Source organism: Balaenoptera physalus (assembly GCF_965194825.1).
Source record: "Balaenoptera physalus genome assembly, chromosome: 20".
NCBI classification, from domain to species: domain Eukaryota; kingdom Metazoa; phylum Chordata; class Mammalia; order Artiodactyla; family Balaenopteridae; genus Balaenoptera; species Balaenoptera physalus.
In genome coordinates this window covers 46,736,906-46,757,445 of record NC_138901.1, presented here as the reverse complement: position 1 = coordinate 46,757,445, position 20,540 = coordinate 46,736,906, and the positions used below count along the sequence as shown (strand labels likewise).

The following is a 20,540-nucleotide window of genomic DNA, read 5'->3' as shown; positions in this document are numbered from 1 at the left end:
ACTTCTCTATTGAAATTATTTATAGTTATAATTTACTTTTACTTTTAAGTACCTGGAATGTTTTTTTGAAATGAAGATAATAACCAACTTTAAGGATTCAAAGGAATATGGAAAAGAAAAAGATCTATAGTATTAGTTTTTGAGGTCTTTACAATTGAACCGGAAACATAAAGTATGCCTAGAAAGTAATATGCTTTTAAAAAAGAAAGAGAAACAACAACAAAAAAATAGGTTGTATACCTTCCCTCAGAGCAATAAACTTGGAAGGTTATGTTCTTATTCTGGTCATGCTACCTTTCTTTGTTCAAATCGATTTTACATTTTGTGAACATTTAAGAGCCTATGTAATATTAATTTGTATCTAATGTCAAATTTTTATGTGTCTATGAATGAATTACATTTTTGAAATCATTCAAATGTCATTGGGAGCAGGGCTTGATTAAGACAGATGATCAAGCTAAACAGATTTTGGTTAGAAATGGATCTTATTTGGGTTACTGTTGGACTCTTACTGAGGGCTAGGCTCCGACTGTACCAAATGAGTAGGATACTTTGTGTCCACCAGCAGTGGAGACATGGCTATTAAACAGTGAGGCTATATCTTATGTGAGTCAGAAACTGACTCTGAAGACATTCTAAAAGAGTTTCAGTGATGTTTTGAGCGCTAGTAGCTCTGGAATAAGAATGCAGCCATCATAGGTGATTGCTTTGAAGGGATCACCACGCTCATTTGGTGGTGAAGTTCTGCCTCTGTCTTTTGAATGGCATCTTATAAAGAGTAACACAGACAGATTTGCTCATGACAACTGTCTGAGAAAGTGCAAGGCTAGTTCAAACCAAACAGCATTCAGGAGCTCCGGTGTTGGAAATGGTAGAGTTGGAAGAGATTCTAGAATTCATCTGGCCTAACCTCCCATTAGATTGCCTTCCTGAGAGAGTACTGTTTATCTGCTGATGGCTTTCCTCATTGGAGAGGGTTTTTGCTTTTGCCTTTTTTTTTTTTTTTTTTTTTGACTAAAATTATTTCCCTATAACTTTCTCTCCTTTAGTTTTAGTTCTGCCCTTTAGAACAACATACGACTATTCTACTCCCTCTTCAACATAGCCTTCAGACATTTGAAGACGGCCATCATGTCTCCCCTAATTTTCTCTTCTCCAGGTAGAACATCCCCATTTCTTTCAGCCTTTTCTTAAATTAGATGATTTAGTGACTTCATCATTCCTGGTTTTCCTCATCTGAAAGCCCCTTAGTTGTTCAGAGTACCTCTTAAAAAGTGCCACTGAGAATGGAGAACGGTGCTTCCGGTGTGATCTGACTAGTCCATAACGGTGGGCGGTCATATTCCACAGTTAGGACAGCACCTGTCTGCTGCATGAATTAACTTTTTAGCAGCCCCCGCCCACTGTTGATGCATATTAATCTTGGGGTTGCAATCAGATTTTTTCATACAAAGTGCTATTAAGCCAGTGTCCCCTCCTCTCTGTGTATTTGACAGTTTTAGTTGGCTCTTTGTATCTAAATGCTGATACATATATATCTCTATTGAGTGTCATATTCTGCTTTTTGATCCATTGTTCTAGCTCAGTCATTTCAAACATTATTTCTGTCATTTGTCCCATTATATATATTTCTCGGCATTGTGTTATTTGCAAATTTGGTAGCTGTGTTTTCTTTATCTTTCAAGTTATTGATTAAAAAATAATGTTGAATACTCAGAGATCAGAGAGCGAGATTGCTCAAGCAAGCAAGCCCTTTAGTGCTCCACTAGAGAACTCTTTTCCCAGTGACACAGATTCAAAATTCTTGGGGAAAGATTATTCTGTCAATTAAAAGTATTTTATTATCCAGCCCATGTTGTATCTTACTGTCTTATAAGAGATTTCCTGGAGGGCTCTTTTGAAATCAGTATAATTTCTACCACATTCCTCTGATCCACCAATGTATTAATTTTATCTAAATAGAAAGTGGCATCTATTTGGTGTCTTATTCTTGGTGAACTCACCTTGGCTCCTAGTAATTGCTGATCGCAAACCATCAGTTTTATTCTAGAAGCTCTTGATCGTCAATAATTGCAGATTGATTCGTTGTCTGCATCTTTAATGACAATTTTAATTTTAGGTTGGTTTAGTCAGCTTCCCAATGAAATAGGTTGGGTATGCATTAATGGAGGAGATTGCTCATCATAAATTACTCTGTACAGTGATCCTCGAAGAGAAATCAGTACATTTTGTCATATCTAATTATAAACTAGAAATAATTTAATGGTAATGTCAGCATACATCACTGATGTCTGGTAATCAAGAAGGGAAAGAATGAAAAAGATGAGGAGGGAAACCAGCATACTTTTCAAAGAACTCCTTCCTCTTCCCTGCTAGTATTTCAATAAATTATTTTATAGAAGTCCAGTGGAAATTTAGGAGCTCTATATTGAAGTTTCTTCTAATTCACAAAAGGATTATAGATGAGGTAGGTGAGGATGGAGGCCAAAAACTTAAGTACCTACAGGGTCTGGATGGATCATGTTAATGAATGAAGGTGGCCGAGGAGAAGAAATAAGAGAGGTGGGAGCTACGACAGGTCCTGCCTGCAGGAGGCGGCCACCACTCAGCTCTGGCTGTTGCTTATTGTCCAAGCGTGGTGTTGCCAGGACTTGTGATTCTCTGAGACACTACAAGTCAGGATTTTTAGGTAAAATTTCCTGATATTTAAATAAAGGCAATTAAATTTTAAAAATCTGAAGTACTAATCAGAACAAAGAAAGCATGTTTACAGGCATGTTATATGCCTGTGTGACCTGAAGTTTGCAACTTCAGTCTTAAGACATAGCCTAAAGTTGTGAAAAATGCAGGCCAGAAAAAGGTACACCTGAGGAATGAAAATGTCTCTTACAAACACCTCCACATACAGTTTTACTCCTTTCTCTTTAATAACTTGAAAAAAGTAATGGGGTTGGTGGGGTGAGAATGGAACCACTTTCCCTACTATGTCTTGGGTTTTGGCAACCTTTTGGTGGTTGGTCACCACTGGTTTGCTGTGCTAGGTATATCTTAATGTTACATAAACAGAAAAAGGATTCACTAATTGAGTAAAAGTCATGTAAGAATTTTTCACTGTAATTCAATAGGGATGATTCTCACTCAACAGTAAGTCTTAAGTCTTTCATTTTAGAAATCTGCTGTGCCTAGCGTTTGATTTAGAAGTATAAATGAGCAGTTTAAAATTTTTTATTTAACCAAAAAGTTTTGTTAGATGTCTGCAAAGAAATTAATAGACAAATATTGGTACATACATGTTGGTCTCAAATTAGTACATTGTTTTAGTGTGCTTGTAAAAATTTTGATCACCAAAATAGAAACTACTTCCAGAGATAATACATGTTTGGGGCCACGTTCTCCCTTTATGTCATTCTCCTACCACTTTGATTTATTCATCCAAATACTTAAGTACCTGCTTTAGATAGGATCCTGCTGTGAGCTGGGGCAAAATATCAAGATGAAGAAGATACAGACCTGTATTTAAATACCTTTCTAAATATTATGTTAAATTTTTTTTTTTAACTTTTGGTTCTATTTTCAGTGACCTTAGTGCCTTATGCTAGCGAAGGAAGTGCTATAACCTGATCATGAGAAGATCTATGCCAAATTAATTAATTTATACTTAACGCAGTTTCAACAGTTCCAACATTTCTGAAATTGTCCATTTTTCCCCATCTGGCTTTGACCAGAAAAGATTGTCTTTATTTTTTTAGCTTATTTACTGACACTATGTATTTTAAGTAGAAAGTAGTAATAAAAATTTTTTTCTTTCCAGTTTAATTGAATGTGTATTCAACATGTGAGAGAAGTGTTTAACTACCTATCTGACATGTGACTTTGTTCTTTGGTAAATATGGTCTCAGCCTTTAGATCTGGATAGGTTTATGTTTTTCTTTGGAATAATTTATGAATAGCTGGAATTATTTGAATTTAAATACATTTGGAAGATGATTAACCTGTGGCCAGATGATTTTAGTCTCTGGCAATGCTTTCATTTCAAATAGTGAAAATCATGTTATTGGAGAAAAATACCTTTTGATTATATTTTAATTATAAATACCTCTTAAATCTGAAGGTGTTAAAGTGATTATGTAGGAGTGGGCTTGATTGTTGGTTTGAACTATCCAGGATTTTAGTTTATTAAATATTTATTATTCTGACTTTAGAACACTCCTGCTTTGCATGAGGATGTCACTATACTGTAGTGTGTGTGCACTTTAATTTGTCCCTTCCTTTAGGTGTTCATTTTCGTTTGTTTGCCTGTGCCACTTAGTCATTTTTTAACTCCTCTTGATCCGTTTCCCAGCTCTGTTTCAGTGTATAATCCTCCCATTTTTCCTAACCTGTAATTTAATCAAATCGTTTATTTTACAATTTATTATTTTGGTGTGGTTTTCTTTGATGCATATCTTGGTTTTAGTATTTCTTTCACCACATTTTAGTACTTGCATTAGCCGTATAGGTTATTTGTTCATGTTAATTCTTAAGTTTGGTAACAGCATCTTACTTTAGTAACAAAATCTGTAGTTCACACTGAGTATTTACCGAGACGCAAAGGGATGATGGGCAGTCGTCATACCCATTGTATTTTTTATCCTGTTTATTAATGTATTTTTAAAAATCAGATATATGTGACATTTATTTTAATCTGTTCTTTAATGACTCACTTCATTTGCCCATATTTCTTTAATAATCACCTAAGTTCCTCCTTCACGTTGTTTGAAATCATGTTACTTAATATAGGAGCCCTGTTTTTGAAGAAAGGACTTTACTGTTGTCACGCTAAAATGAACTGTCTTTTCACAGGATTGCTTTATGAAGAGGATAGTTTCCTAGAAATCTTAATGCTATAGAGATTCTGTTGGGAATGTAAGAGTTCTTAGGATATTATGTAACGGTAAATTATTATATTTTAAGGAAGTGCATCCTGTGTTTTAATTTCATATGAAACTTCTGTGTTCATATGCAAGGTCCTTACAAGGCTTTTCTTTGAATTTGGATACATACACATATCATACATTTAAAATTATATGAGAGCTTGTGTTATAGATTCTCTTCAAGTAAGCTGCTGCTGCTTATAAATTAAAAATTTTTTGCCGTTTGGTTAGTATATTAAAGGACACAACAGGATGGAGTTTGCCTATTCTGACCTTTAAGTATCGGTAGTTAACATGTAGACATTATGTGTTTCCCATGTATCTACAATCATCCGTGAATTTTTATTCTTCTAATGCTTGGTGAAGCATTTCTTGACATTGATGCACACCTATGTCCTTTTCCTAAGTATGTTACTGTTTAGGCATGCTCAGTTAACAGCTTTCGTATATTTGTGTTATATTTCTTCTTTGCTGGACACTATGTTTTTATTTCTTAACCTAGTTCGAGAAATAGCTTATTAAAATGTTTCATGCCTACTAGTTCAATTAGGAGAATTGTCATTGTTAAAATTATTATTAGCAGTAATGGCATTATTATTAGAGGTAAATATAAAAAAATACTTCACCAGGTGGTAGAAACATAAAGCAGGGAGAGGATAACATTCCCTTTATTATTGGTTAAATACACTGAACCAATAAAGATTTTAGTTCATGTTCTTATATTTACCATAAATTGTAGAGTTAGTCAAAGCATCTTGTATGCCTTCTTTAAGGCATTCTGTGCAAAGGTACATAGGAATTTTGGTCCGTTGTTATATGCCTCTGTGACCTTCACACAAACAGTTTTTAATTTGCCTCTTTATTGCCTGAATTTTGAAACATTATCTTCTCTCTGCCTTGTTGAGTAGCAGCCTTAGTAATACCCAGGTCCAAACCTGTTGGTTTGCTCCCACACTTGTGTCAAAAAGCGCTTGTCATCTAATCGACATCTGGGCCCTCAGCACTTCTAAGACAGAAAGCCAGCATCCATTCCACAGGAATTTTCTACCTAAGGACTCGAAAGCTGTGACAAGCTTCACACGATTATTTAAGGTTATATTTTAGCATTTAGTCGTTATTTCTTATGTTCTAAAAAGAGATACTGCTGAACCTAAATTATTTTATTCCGCGTAGAGTAGGGAAATGTGTGATTCTGATATATCAGTAGATTGGAAAAAAAGAACCTTTTTATATACACACACACACACACATTTTTGACCCTGTAATATTCATTTTGGGGTAATCTATCTTAAGGAAGCTATTTTAAATGTAGCGAAAAATCTTAATGTAGAAAGGTATTCATCACTTTAGTTACAGTCACCTGTAAATGGTGAGAGCCACCAATAGGAATATAAAGCAGCTATTTAAAATGATGTCTCTGTAATTTATGTAAAAGTCCCTATATAATATTTTTAAAAGATATAAAATTATATAAATTATATACATTGTGTTTGTAGCTATGTTAGAAATACATAGAAAAAGTTTAAAAGGAAATACCCCAAATTTTAATTAGTGGCCTCAGGTGATTCTAGGTGATTTTGTTCCTTCCTACTTTTATTTTCCTCATACAGTGTGCTTGTACTACTTTTTTTTAATAAATTAATTTATTTATTCATTTATTTTTGGCTGCGTTGGGTCTTCATTGCTGCACGCAGGCCATCTCTGGTTGCAGCAAGCAGGGGCTACTCTTTCTTGCAGTGGACAGGCTTCTCATTGCAGTGGCTTCTCTTTGTTGCAGAGCACGGGCTCTAGGCACGCGGGCTTCAATAGTTGTGGCACTCAGGCTCAGTAGTTGTGGCTCCTGGGCTTAGTTGCTCCGTGGCATGTGGGATCTTCCCAGACCAGGGCTCGAACCTGTGTCCCCTGCATTGGCAAGCAGGATTTTAACCTCTGCGCCACCAGGGAACTCTCTGTATTACTTTTTTAATAGTCAAAAAAAACTTAAGAAAAAGTATGCAGTAAGATATAATTTATTCTGAGATGTTTTATGTGAGTCATTTGGAAAGAATTAAACTTTTGAATTGTGGAAGCATTCCTTTTGCTTGAGTTTGTAGGCATGAACTAGGAAGCAGACTTATGAAGCTGTTACTCTGCTTCTGCCTGAGATCTGAAATGACAAACATGGCTCAGTTCTTAATACTTACAATTAAGATTGCACTGTTCTCCATTCAGGTGTTGTCAGTTAGGCAGGCAATGCAAATGTGCCATCTGTTATAAATGCATTCTCTTTTGTAAATAGAACCTGGTGATGTAGCTTTTAAATACATATGGTAAAGGCATAAAATAATTCTCTAAGTAGCTTTCTGTCTAAAAGTAGTTTTCCATGTCTAAAAGTATGTTAAACGACTATTATAACATCGATGGAGTCATTGAAATATATTTTATGAGTCAGTGGTTGCCTTGAGTTTTAAACTAGCTGTATATTGAACATGGATCTGTATTGTTTTTCATCTATAAATACGAACCACTGTTTTGCCTATTGAAGACTATACTATAGCTTAGGGAAAGTAATAATTACTGTCTTGAAATGCAAAAGAAAACTAAGCAATAAAGTCAGTTAGAATATATTATTTCATGAATGGTAATACTTTCTTAAAATTCAACAAAGGGAACTAAGCTGTGTTAACAGATTCCATACGTGAAGAATATTGATGAGAAATCATTTTGACTGATTTTAATGTCATTATAGCTAATATTAATCCTAACCCCCTTTTCCCCTAAATTAAAAAAATAAGTGTAAAAATATTCTCCATTAGTGAAGATGCATGAAAATCACAGAGAGACCAAATCTGAAGCAAAATTCTAATGCACTTTTAGCCTGTGTTCTCACTTTAAGTTCTGTACATCTCTGCTGACTTGGAGTTGTAAACTTTGAAACTCTCATCATAGGGCCATGACAGCCTCTGAGTTTGGGATGTTTTACTCAATTTTTTTTTTTTTTTACAGATGTATGTTTGTAGTTTTTAGTAGTCAGAAACTAGAAGCATTTCTAAACTTCATGACTAAGTTGTTAGCCTCATTTTGAGTAAGTATAGTCACCACATATTGTCAGGTACTGCTTATAGTATTGGTTTCAAGGGCTTCTCTTAGTGTTTCAGATATACCAAGACCAGCCTCTGGGGGATACATAGAGAACGTATATAACAGCCTTAGGTTTCCTGCCTGGTATGTGAGTGTTTTAAAAGAGTATATATAGATAGATTTTTTTAAGTTTGGCAGTTTTCTATAGAATAACTTTATTTTAAATATAGAAAGCATGAGATGCATCATGTAGGGTGGCAACTCAGTTTATGTGTGGGATGCTTAATTGAGAGATATTACTTTCAGTCCCCTTCTTTTGTGAGCTGTGCTGTGAACTGCAAACTGTGTGCGTGTGTATAAAAGGTTAAGAGCCCGGGTAGCTGAGTGGGGTGCCATGCTGTTAGCAGACGACGAAGGCAGTATTATTCACCAGGTGCACGCCGTCAGCTCTGTAGAAGATTCCATCTTCGTGGGGTCATTTCATGGTCCACTTTTTCTTGAAGCCAAGTGACATTTCCCACAAACAGTGGGTTGGCTTTGTTGGAGTTTTTCCAAGTGGAAAAACTGAAAACCTAAGTATTTTCTTCCCTAACTGTTTTTTAAAAAAATGAAACATTACCTGTTGGAAGAACTAACTTGCAAGGTGGCATGAACCTGTGTTATCACTTTGCTTTGTAAAATAATAATTATTTAAGGAGTGACTTTTTTTTTTTTTAATAGAAACTGGGTAAGATAAGAAGTTGGAGTGCTTTGTGTTGTTTTACCATAGTGATAAGCATGGAGCACTTTGCTTGTATTGTAAACTTGTTTCTTAGGGATGTACAGATTGCATTTTGTGAAAACTAATCTGATTGTTCTCTCTTTGACTATTACTGAGACAAAGTAGTTTTGTATAATTTATAGATTTTTGGCTCTTAACTCTTTTGCATATGTCAGTGTCTTGGTCTTTTAATGATGTCTGACTCTTGCTTCAAACCTGTTTGTTTAATTTAGTTGTGAAATAACCTAAACTAGACAGTCTCTCTAAGCTCTTAATTCTGTAAGTTTTCTGCATCACCTCAATTGTGTTCACTTAACTAAAACTTCAGTGACGCTGAATAAAATGTTCCAACCTTTGCTCTAAAGCTGTATCCTCTTCATGGTAAGCTGTCATACTTGAGACCCTTGGGGGTGCTTAGCAGTGTTATTAACTGAGCATGCTCACAAACTCAGTTTGTGATACAGGCTGTCCCTGTTCTTATCATGCATAATATGGCTTCTTTTATGTCATTTACCTTTCAGTCCATCATGTTACATCATGTCCTTTAGTTGGTACCAATGTCACTGCCTGTCTGATACCAGGGTTTGGTTCGTTTGTTTGTTTTTTTCTTCTTCTTTGTTTAATCAGCAGTAACCAAATTAATGCAAACTTGTAAATCCTCCCCCTCCCCATTTGGGATTTTTTTTGGTAAATTTTTATGGGACTCAGTGTTTCCAAAGTTGATTTTAAGCATTGCTCTTAGAAAAGTATTGTCACTTGTCACTTAACTGCTTACAAGATAGCTTTTGGTTCCTGGGGACAGGAGATTGCACATTAAGTTCCATGAAATTGACTCTCAAAATTGTGAGGTCTCAGTCTTACCTCTTGTTTTGAAGGACCATGCTGGTATTAAAAAGTGGCAGGTTGATTTGTCTTAAGTTCTCCGTTTCCCATGTGAAGAAAATTTATAACATTTTGGATGTTGTTTACTCCCAAATAGTAACTAATTATAGATATTTCTTTATTAATGTCTACAGCATGTCTTAAGATAATGATTATCTAAGCAATGTACATGTGGCTTTATTGATAAATGTTTTTGGTGACCATTACTGTATGCAATTAGCCTGACAAGTGTGCTAATACTTCCCTAAAAGTAGATTGTTCATATAACTGGTTTTTTCATACTAATCATGTTTTAAACATTAATTATATTTTTTGACTACAGGCACGTGACACAAGCTGACCTCAAGAGCTCCACGTTTTGGCTTCGAGCAAGTTTTGGTGCTACTGTTTTTGCAGTTTTGGGCTTTGCTATGTACAAAGCATTATTGAAACAGCGATGATTTAAAAAAAAAAAATACTGGCCCTACCAAAAACAAATACTTTTATGTACATTCTGAATGCTTTAAATTCCGCTAGAAATATTGAGATATTTATACATGCAGAGTTACTTTGTTAATATTTGTAATTCATGCATAAGAGTATTTTAATGATAGTTATAACTGCAGTATTGGCTAGCATATGGAAGGAAACAGCTTAACAGCCAAACTAAAATGGCTAACTTTCAGAGGCCAAAAGGGAATATTTTGTAAATAATGTACATATTCAGGCAAGATATGGTCTCCCAGACTGAGTTCAAGAAATGATGTTTCTAGACGTTTCTACATGGTATTATTAGTGCTCAGTTGGCTCACTCTCCTAGGTTTAAGTCAGCTCAGAGACTTTATTTACTCATTGATCACTTATTTATTTCACATTTACTCAGAATGATCTTTGGGTACTTTAAGTACACGAGGCACAATTTGCCTTTTTCTCTCCGTTTTTAAAAACGTGACTTTCTTTCAGTCCCATCCTTCATGGTAGGCCAGCCTTGAAGCCATCGTGCAGTCTAGAAAATTGTATAGCTGAGTGTGATGCTCTCCTTTAAGGAAAGAGTAAGCTCAAGGCGATTAGCAAAGGCGTCACCTGTGTGATTAGTTTCCTTTGTCAGTATGTTGAATTTTATAGCCCTTTCAATCAAATGAGAAAAAAGATTTGTATATTATTAATGTTTTTAGTTTAAATAAACAGTCACCATTACTACTATTGAGTTTCCTCCCAAAGTGTAAATCATTCTATAATGGCTGTGTCTATTATAGTATATTACAGTAGCTGCATGTGTCATGAAGTGTTCTATATCTGGCTAGGATAACCTAGAAGCAGCACTTTTTTAAATGGTAAAATAAATCTAATGAATAAAACTCTCATTATGAACCTATTTTTTCCATCATTGACCTTTTCAAGTATTTAAATAAATAAGCACTGTGTACTGTGATCTTGAGTTTCTTGTCTAACAAAAGTAAATATTTCTGTACAGATATGAATGAAATCCTCTGGTTTCTGTCTTTCCTGTCTTGAAAATTATTTTTATACAAAAAGATAATACTTATTCGGAAAGAAGACAAGTATGATTTGTATGTATCAGAGGAAATCTATTTTAAAGTTGTGGGGAAATCTATTCTTAGAAAAAGGCAATTGTTTTCCCCTACACATACCTAACTCATGAGGTTTTTGCTATGATTTACATGTTTATTTTCTCCTTTAACATGGATTTTTTTTCCCCTTTGTTCTTCTGAGGGGTGTTTTCTCCCTAAGATCACACTCCTTTAGCAGCTAGGAACAACATAATTTATTAGCTATAAGTTTGTAAAATAATGTGTGTCATGTTCACTTCATAATTCCCTGTCTCCCTCCCCACTCCCATTTCCATTCTGAAATTGAGGAAAAGGAAAATTGAGCCAAGAAATCTGGTGGCTCCTCATTCTCATTATTTTCTGAGAGTTTCTCATTTACCAAATAAATTTCAGTTACACAGCTTCCAATGACAGTTAATTCTTTCCTTCCAAGTTCTTCCCTGTTCAGACTGAAATATTATTTTAAATGAGTAGGCCCTGTAGATTGTTGTGTTTGAGGAAACACAGAGGAAAGAAGGTAGTTTGCCAAAAGGTGAAAAGTAGTATGTTTACATATTTAGATTTTTCTCTCTGAATCTTTTCATTTGAGGCCTAAGTGTCTGATTCACAGGAAGGCACCTGCCCTATTTCTTTACCTGCTCTTGACCCTTCTCCCTCCCTGGGGGAAGCCTTCCTCCACTCTCAGTCTAGGCAGGGTGGGTTTGCAGAGGAAATGCTCACTGTTTTCTCCTCTTTAACCTACAGGCTCATGCGGATCCTTTTCCTTATTTCATATCCACGTTAGGGACTAGTTAATGTGGGGAAATATGTGAATCAATACAGTAATAGGCCTCTTCTGGCTTTTACAATTTACTCGAAGGTGCAAGCTGTAAGAATACTAAGGAAAAATGAGGAAAATAGGACTTTGAGGGTTGAAAGGAAACCTTTCACTTTGCACCAACTGCATTATATTTTAAATGGACAGTTCTGAAACTGCTACAGTATTTTAATGAATTTTCGAGACGGTCCTGTGAAGAAACATCACTTTGAAGGTTTGTAGTCCCTTGGCATAATGTAGTAACTTAGCCTTAATTAGCACATCAATGGTCTGTTGCTTCTTGCCGTTCATCTGTCTTTCTCTTTCACATTTGACCAAATATGGGCCATGTCCCACATTGGCAGAGCTTATGAGTGTTATAGTAGGAGTGGGCTGATGTTAGGAGTTTGGGAAGCACATCACCATTCTGAAATGGCCTGTGAAAGAAGAGGTAGGAGGGCTGTGGATATCTGTTTGTGCAGATCTGTACATCACCTGTCAGAGGAAGGCACCAAAGAGGAGGTATACTGCTGAGCCAGTCCTGAATGAAAGGAGAACTTTTCTGACCTGAGGGAAGGCAACTGAAAAATGACTAGCAGAGGGGAAACAGAGGTAAGTGCTCAAACTCTGTATAGGGCATAAACCTTTCCTAAACAGACCCTCACAATGCAACTGGTGTTAACTTTGATGCCCCTTTTGTCTCAATTGTACTAGTAAGCATCAGTGTAAAAGTGTCTTTAAAATACATGTGCAAATCTTAAAAATGGATATGTGACCTAATTTTCATTAGCACATTTATTTATTTGGCATCATCCTCGAATTTTTAATAGTCCATGTGTTTTTAGGAAGCTGATTCGGGACTAGATGCTTTTTGAGAAATACCCCATGTCAAGATTCTAAATTTATTTAATGTTTGTAGTATGAGAATGCTCCATGCAGGTAGCCTGAACCAAAAACCTTGATCCCCAGATTCACAGTCCCAGTAACCCATTTGTTAAAACCTCTAATCTTACAAGTACCTCTTGGCTTTTAAACTCTATTTATCAAAAGGCTCCATCAGTAAGAGTGAATGTCTGTTAACCTGTTTGGCTCTCAGCTCTGTGGAAGTCTCTGACCTGTGAGTATCACAGTTAATGCATCTCAGATCTCTCTAGTGCATCCCCAATTCAAAAACTATGTCCCCTTGCCTCCCGTGGCATGCTCACACTTGTCGTACCATTTGTCTCAGTTATTTTTGGTTCAGAAAGCACGGACACCTTACTAAAAGGTGAGATTCTGACATCATTAGGAAACTTCTTTGTAGTGCCATTCTGGTTCCTAGCTGTATTTTCCAGTGATAATGTTTTACTCTGTAGATTTTCTCTTCTCCTTTAGCATAGAGAGCTGCAGAAAGACAGTGAAATTGAGAGATTGTCATTCCTTCTGGGTTTGAAAGCTGCACGTCAGATACACACACACAAGGAGGCATTGCCAGTATTATCCTCATATGTTGAAAAATTCAAGTTCTGTACGAACACTTTTCCTCTTTCAGTATTTTCCTATTCATACTTCACCTGTGTCTTTTATGATCTAAATAACCCTTGGAAGTGTTTGTTATTAAAATGATATGGGTATATAGGCTGTGGTGTAACTTAGGGGTTGCAAACTTTTTCTGTAAAAGGTCAGATAGTAAATATTCGAGATTTTTGCAGCTGCTCAACCATGTCATAGCAAGAAAGTAGCCACAGACATTACGTAAACAAATGAGCATGACTGCGTCCCAATAAAACTTTATTTATAGGCACCGAAATTTGAATTTTGTATAATTTTCACTTGTCAAAAAATATTCTTATTTTGATTATTGTAACCACTTAAAAATGTAGAAACTATTCTTGGCTCATGGGCTGTAGAAAAACAGGCTGTGGGCCAGATTTGACCAACTCCTTGGTGTAATTGATGAAAGTATTAGTAGTAAATGCATAGCAGGTTAAAAAAATTTACCTGATTGTTTCGGAATTTGAAAAGGTACAGTACTAGGAAGAACTTAAAACGACTGTAGTCATGTTTTATTTATAGGGAAACCAAGATTGGACCTGCAGAAAGTGTTTGATTTCTTTCACTCTTACTGATGGTACTGTTGTTCACCAGAACATGGTGCTCTGGCTGAGCTGGCACCCACCTCGGAGGGCAGCATGGCACTCAGAAGGTAAAGGGAGCGTCAATTCCACTTCCTCTGAGCACTCATCTGGAGCTGTTCTTTTGATACTTGATCCATGTTTGCTTTCCCTTTGTCCAGTTGCCTAATTGACAAAGGTGGAAGGTGAAGGAATCCCACAAGAATGTTTCGTTTGAACTCTAGTTATCTGGGGACTGTCCCCTTGTGTGCATGACAGTGTGATAATGCTTCTTATTTCTTTAGATTTGAAGGTCAGAATATCAGAGCTTAAATAGACCACAAAGACCATCTGTCCAACTCTATACGTTTATAGCATAAACTGAGCACAAAGCCATACAATTAGTCTGTGCCTGGGCTAGGAGTGGAACCCAGATGTCCTGATTCCCAGTTCAGCACTCCTTCCGCTGTAGGAGCCAGCCTTAACAACCTGCCTTGATTTTATACCTTTAGTAAATATGCTGTATGTTCAGTTTAAAAACGCAGGCAAGAAAAAGAGGAGAGAGAGAGAAAGAAAAAAATAAACCAGTAAAGAGTTTGACATTTCTATTATTAAGAAGGGTTAAAGTTGGCAAAGCAAATTTTCGGGATGCTTTTCAGTTCCTCGGAGGCATTTTGCCTTCCCTTCTCGTAGCGTCGCCAGGTAATCGATGGTGTCTGTTTAGAGGAGTGCAGGCTTGGCGGTTAGGTTTATTTCAGGTATAGATAATTGAGGGAAGGTAAGGCTGTAACTACTCTTTTAAAAGCATTCTTTGTGGGTTTTGTTTAATTGTTCTAAAATTGTTAATTTTGAAAAAATTACTGTTTTGCTTTTTATTTATAAATGGAAGAGTATCTTGGAACAGGGGCTTTAATGGAGGGGAAACCTCCTAGGCTAAAGTTTTGTCATTGACTGTTTTTATCTCTACTTTTCCAGTCTGTCTCTGGAATTTCTATAATTCCAGCCTCTTTTATCCCAGCTTGTTTTGTATATGGTCTAGAAGAGCATCAGGAACTGAGTGTGTCTTCATATACTGTCTTACTCTTTTTACTGATTCCCTCTAGGATCTTTTACTTTCCCCACCCAGATTCTTTTTTTTTTTTTTAATTTATTTTATTTATTTATTTATTTTTGGCTGTGTTGGGTCTTCGTTGCTGCACGCGGGCTTTCTCTAGTTCGCGGCGAGTGGGGACTACTCTTCGTTGCGGTGCGCAGGCTTCTCATTGCAGTGGCTTCTCTCATTGTGGAGCACGGGCTCTAGGCGCGTGGGCTTCACTAGTTGCGGCACGCGGGCGTAGTAGCTGTGGCTCACGGGCTCTAGAGCACAGGCTCAGCAGTTGTGGCACACGAGCTTAGTTGCTCCACGGCATGTGGGATCTTCCTGGACCAGGGATCGAACCCGTGTCCCCTGCATTGGCAGGCGGATTCTCAACCACTGCACCACCGGGGAAGCCCTCCCCGCCAGGTTCTTAAAGTGCAGTCACAACACCTGGGAACTTGTAAGGAATACAGTTATCAGGTCCCACCCCAGACCTACTGAATCAGAAACTTGAAGGTTGGGGCCCAGCAAAATCTGTGTTAACCACCCCTGCCCCCATCCCATGATTCTGCTAAAGTTTGAGAACCACTGCACTAGATATTGAGGAGGTAGAAGTAGTTCAGTCCAATGGCTTTGCCCTCAGAGAGGTTATAGTCTGTTTGGATAACTAAGTTAACAGTGGTTAAATTTTTTTAAAGACAATTTAATTATGTGTAAGTATAATTTTGATTAAAAAAGGGAATAAACTTAACCTCTTCCCTTTCCTCTTATGATAAAATTCAAATCCTAAGGTAGTTTACAGAGCCCTGAAGACCTGGCCCCAGACCTTCTTTGCAGCCAAATGTACACTGTCCCACGCGACTACCCTCTAGTCAAAGAGATCATCTTTTGGTTCTAAGAATGCACCTTGCTCACTCTCTGTGGAGTGCTTTGCCAGATGCTTCCTGCATCTAAAACCCTGTCCTCCAGCTTCTCATCTTTTGGATCCTGGAGGGTCAAGGCCAGGATGCCAGTGTCCAGGAGCTGAGTCTTGGTGTTTAAGATACATGTGTCCACTTCATCCTCCTGTTCGCAGCATTGACACCCCTGCCCTCACCTGTGCTTTGTCCAGATACTGCCTCTTTTACCCTCTCTAAAGATTCCATTAAAGGGGTTTAAGCAGGGGAGTGATGTACTAGGCAGGTCTTGACAAATTGCCCGTTCCCCTGTCCCTGGGGAACTGAACCTGGGGTAGCTGACCAGTCTCTGTCCTGCCGTATTGGCAGTGAACTGAGTCCCAAATCTTTGCACTGCAGCCCTCCCAGCCCCCCACCATTGTGTGCCTGCCTAACCTTAAAGTACCCAGGGGGACACATATCAATCTGCTTGTGTCTAACTTAATTTTCTTGATTTATGCAACCCTTTCTTAAGAAGCAACTTTACTCAGTCACTGTAGCCCTTGTGGAAACACTGACTAGCAGCCCTGGAAACGAAAGGATCTTTAGGTGGTATTAGCAATTCACTCGGTTGCTGGGGGAGGAGTAGAAAAGCATGGACTTAAGAGCTAAAATTTTGAATCCCAACTTTGCCACATTCATTGTGCAAACCACTTGATTTTCTGGTTCTGTTTCCTCTCTCTAAAATGAAGATTAGGATCACTATGCACATTCACTGAGATCCGTCCCTGGTGGTATTTCATCTTCCTCCTTCCCCAGGAGAATAGATCTTCATCCCCACAGCAAGCACCACTGGGGGGCAAGGCTCTGCCCCTCCTACGCTTGGGTGGCAGCCAGATTTTTTTTTCTACATGTATCTGACAGATGCCTTGATTAAGCTCTCTGGAGTATTGGGGCCAGTAAAATGTCCCTCACCCCTGTTGTCTTGGCAGGCGGCACAAATAGCTGACTTTCCTATCTTGCTGGCTACTTTCTCTTTCTCAGTCTCTTGCTGGCTGTTCAACCTGTCTTCAACCTTTAAAGTGTTAGCATATCCCAAGGTTCTGTCCTGAATTTCCTTATCCTCTCTGTCTATACTGTCTCTAGGTGATCTCATCGAGTCCCCTGATTTTATTTTTCTAAATTTTTATTGTGGAATAATTTGAAACATTTTAAAAGTTGTAAAAATAATAATACGGTTTGTCTATTCTGGGCATTTCATATAAATGGAGTCATACAATATGTGGTCTTTTGTGACTGGCTTCTTTTTAGCATAATGTTTTCAGGTTCATCCATATTGTAGCATGTGTCAGTACTTCATTCCTTTTTTTTTTTTTTTTTTTTTTTGGAGAGGAGGCTGAATAATAATTCATTGTATGGCTGTACAGGCAGACCACGATGATACCGTATTGTGAGTTTGGTACCAGACCACCACAACAAAGTAAATACTGCAATAAAGTGAGTCACTTGAACTTTTTCATTTCCCAGTGCATATAAAAGCTATGTTTACGCTATACTATAGTCCATTAAGTGTGTAATAGCCTTATGTCTAAAAAAACAATGTGTGTACCTTAATTTAAAAATACTTTATTACTGAAAAATGCTAACCATCATCTGAGCCTTCAGTGAGTTGTAATCTCTTTGCTGATGGAGGGTCTTGCCTCGATGTTGGTGGCTGCTGGCTGCTGGCTGATCAGGGTGTTGGCTGCTGAAGGCGGGTGGGGGGGAGGCTGTGACAATTTCTAAAAACAAAACAACAGTGACATTCGCCACATCAATTGACTCTTCCTTTCCCAAATGATTTCTCTGTAGCAGGCAATGCTGTTTAATAGCATTTTACCTACCATAGGACTTCTTTCAAAATTGGCATCAATCTTCTCAAACCCTGCCACTGCTTTATCAACTAAATTTATGTAATATTCTAAATCCTTTGTTGTCATTTCAACAGTCTTCACAACATCTTCACCAGGAGTAGATTCCATCTCAGGAAACCACTTTCTTTGCTCATCCATGAGAAGCAGCTTCTCACCCATGAGAGTTTTTTCATGGGATTGCAGCAATTCATCACATCTTCAGGCTCCACTTCTAATTCTAGTTCTCTTGGTGTTCCTACCATATCTGCAGTTACCTCCTCCCCTGAAGTCTTGAACCTCTCCAAGTCATCCATAAGGGCTGGAATAAACTTCTAAATTTCTGTTAATGTTGATATTTTGACCCTTTCCCGTTAATCATGAATGTTCTTGGTGGCATCTAGAATCCTTTCCAGAAAGTTTTCAATTTATTTGCCCAGATCCATCAGGGGAATCACTATCTATGGCAGCGATAGCCTTACAAAATAGATTTCTTAAATAATAAGACTTGAAAGTTGAAATTACTCCTTGATCCGTGGTCTGTAGAATGGCTGTTGCATTAGCAGGCATGAAAACAACATTAATCTCATTGTAAGTCACCAGCTGCATTAGCCCCTAACGAGAGTTAGCTTGTCCTTTGATGGTTTGAAGCCAGGCATTGACGACTCTCTAGCTATGAAAGTCCTAGATGGCATCTTCTTCCAAAATACTGTTTCGTCTACACTGAAAATCTGTTGTTTAGTGTAGCCGCCTCCATTAATTATCTTAGCTAGGTCTTCTGAGTAACTTGCTGCAGCTTCTACATCAGCACTTGCTTCTTCACCTTGCACTTTGATGTTATGGAGACGGCTTCTTTCCTTAAACCTCATGAACCAGCCTCTGCTGGCTTCAGACATTTCTTCTGCAGCTTCCTCACCTCTCTCAGCCTTCACAGAATTGAAGAGAGTTAGGGCCTTGCTCTGGATTAGGCTTTGGCTTAAGGGAATGTGGTGGCTGGTTTGATCTTCTATCCAGACCACTCAAACTTTCTCCATGTCAGCAATAGGCTGCTTTGCTTTCTTATCATTCATGTGTTCCCTGGAGTAGCATTTTTAATTTCCTACAAGAATTTTCCCTTTGCACTCACAACTTGGCGGTTTGGCAAAAGCCTGTTTCAGCTTTTGACAAGCCTTCCTCACTGAGTTTAATCATGTCTAGCTTCTGATTTAAAGTGAGAGACGTGTGACTCTTCCTTTCACTTGAACACTTAGAGGCCAGCGTAGGGTTATTAACTGGCCTAATTTCAATATTGTTGTGTCTCGGGAGTAGTGAGGCCTAAAGAGAGGGAGAGATGGGAGCAGCTGGTTGGTGGAGCAGCCGAAACACACACAACATTTATCGACTGTGTTTGCTTTCTTATGTTGGTACAGTTCCTGGTGCCCCAAAACAATTAAAATAGTAACATCGAAGATCACTGATCACAGATCACTATAACAAATACGATAATAATGAAGAAGTTTGAAATACTGCAAGAATTACCAAAATGTGACACAGAGATAACGTAGTGAGCAAATGCTATTGGGAAAAATGGCACGGATAGACTTGCACAACATAGGGTTGCCACAAACCTTCAGTTTGTTAAAAAAAAAAAAAAAAAATGCAGTATCCGTGAAATGTCTGTACCATATTTTGTTTATTCATCAGTTTATGGACATTTGGATTGTTTTCTACTTTTTTAAAATAATTAATTAATTTATTTATTTATTTAATTTTGGCTGCTTTGGGTCTTCATTGCTGCACGTGGGCTTTCTCTAGTTGCGGCGAGCCGGGGCTACTCTTTCTTGCGGTGCGCGGGCTTCTCATTGCGGTGGCTTCTCGTTGCAGAGCACGGGCTCTAGGTGTACGGGCTTCAATAGTTGTGGCACATGGGCTCAGTAGTTGTGGCTTGCGGGCTTAGTTGCTCCGTGGCATGTAGGATCTTCACGAACCAGTGTCCCCTGCATTAGCAGGTGGATTCTTAACCACTGGGCCACCAGGGAAGCCCCTGTTTCTACTTTTTGACTATTATGAATAATGCTTATATGAACGTTTGTGTACAAGGTGTTTCTTTTTTGTTTTTTTTTGGGGGGGTGGGTGGGTGCTGCACCTCACGGCTTGAGGGATCTTAGTTCCCTGCCCGGGAATGAAACCCAGACCACGGCAGTGAAAGTGCCGAGTCCTAACCACTGGACCACCAGGGAACTCCCAGTGTATAAGTTTTTATGTGGACATATGTTTTCATTTCCTTTGGGTATATACCTGGGAGTGGAATTGTGGGGTCATTTGGTAACTCAGTTTTAATATTTTGAGGAACTGCCAAACTGTTTCCCAAAGTGGCTGCACCGTTTTACATTCTCACCAGCAGCATCTAAGGGTTCTTGTTCGCCACATCCTTGCTGACACTTGTTATTATCTGTCCTTTTTACTGTAACCATTCTAGTGAGTGTGAAGTGGTACCTTCATTGTGATTTTGACTATTGCTGATCTTGCCCAGAACAGTTACTACTGTAATATTTGCCAACTTTTCTACTTCTATCATTTCTTCTACATTTATTAATTGGAATTGTACTGTAAGAGAAAACAAAGCCTTTCCCCCCATATATTTATTCAGTGATTTGCATGTGTC

At 37.8% G+C, this 20,540-nt stretch overlaps 1 protein-coding gene across 19 annotated transcripts in view; it reads left to right on the top strand.

Moving 5' to 3' along the window:
• The window catches only part of RHOT1 (ras homolog family member T1), a 67,418-nt gene extending 47,775 nt beyond the window's left edge, over positions 1-19,643 (top strand). For 11 of the 19 annotated variants that reach the window (XM_082443694.1, XM_082443705.1, XM_082443706.1 and 8 more), the window contains one exon: positions 9,938-11,026. In XM_082443694.1, coding sequence (XP_082299820.1) covers positions 9,938-10,055 — 118 coding nt within the window. In that variant the 3' untranslated portion in view covers positions 10,056-11,026. The other 8 variants (XM_082443699.1, XM_082443698.1, XR_014257974.1 and 5 more) reach the window with 7 other exon arrangements.
• The last annotated feature ends 897 nt before the right edge of the window (positions 19,644-20,540 follow it).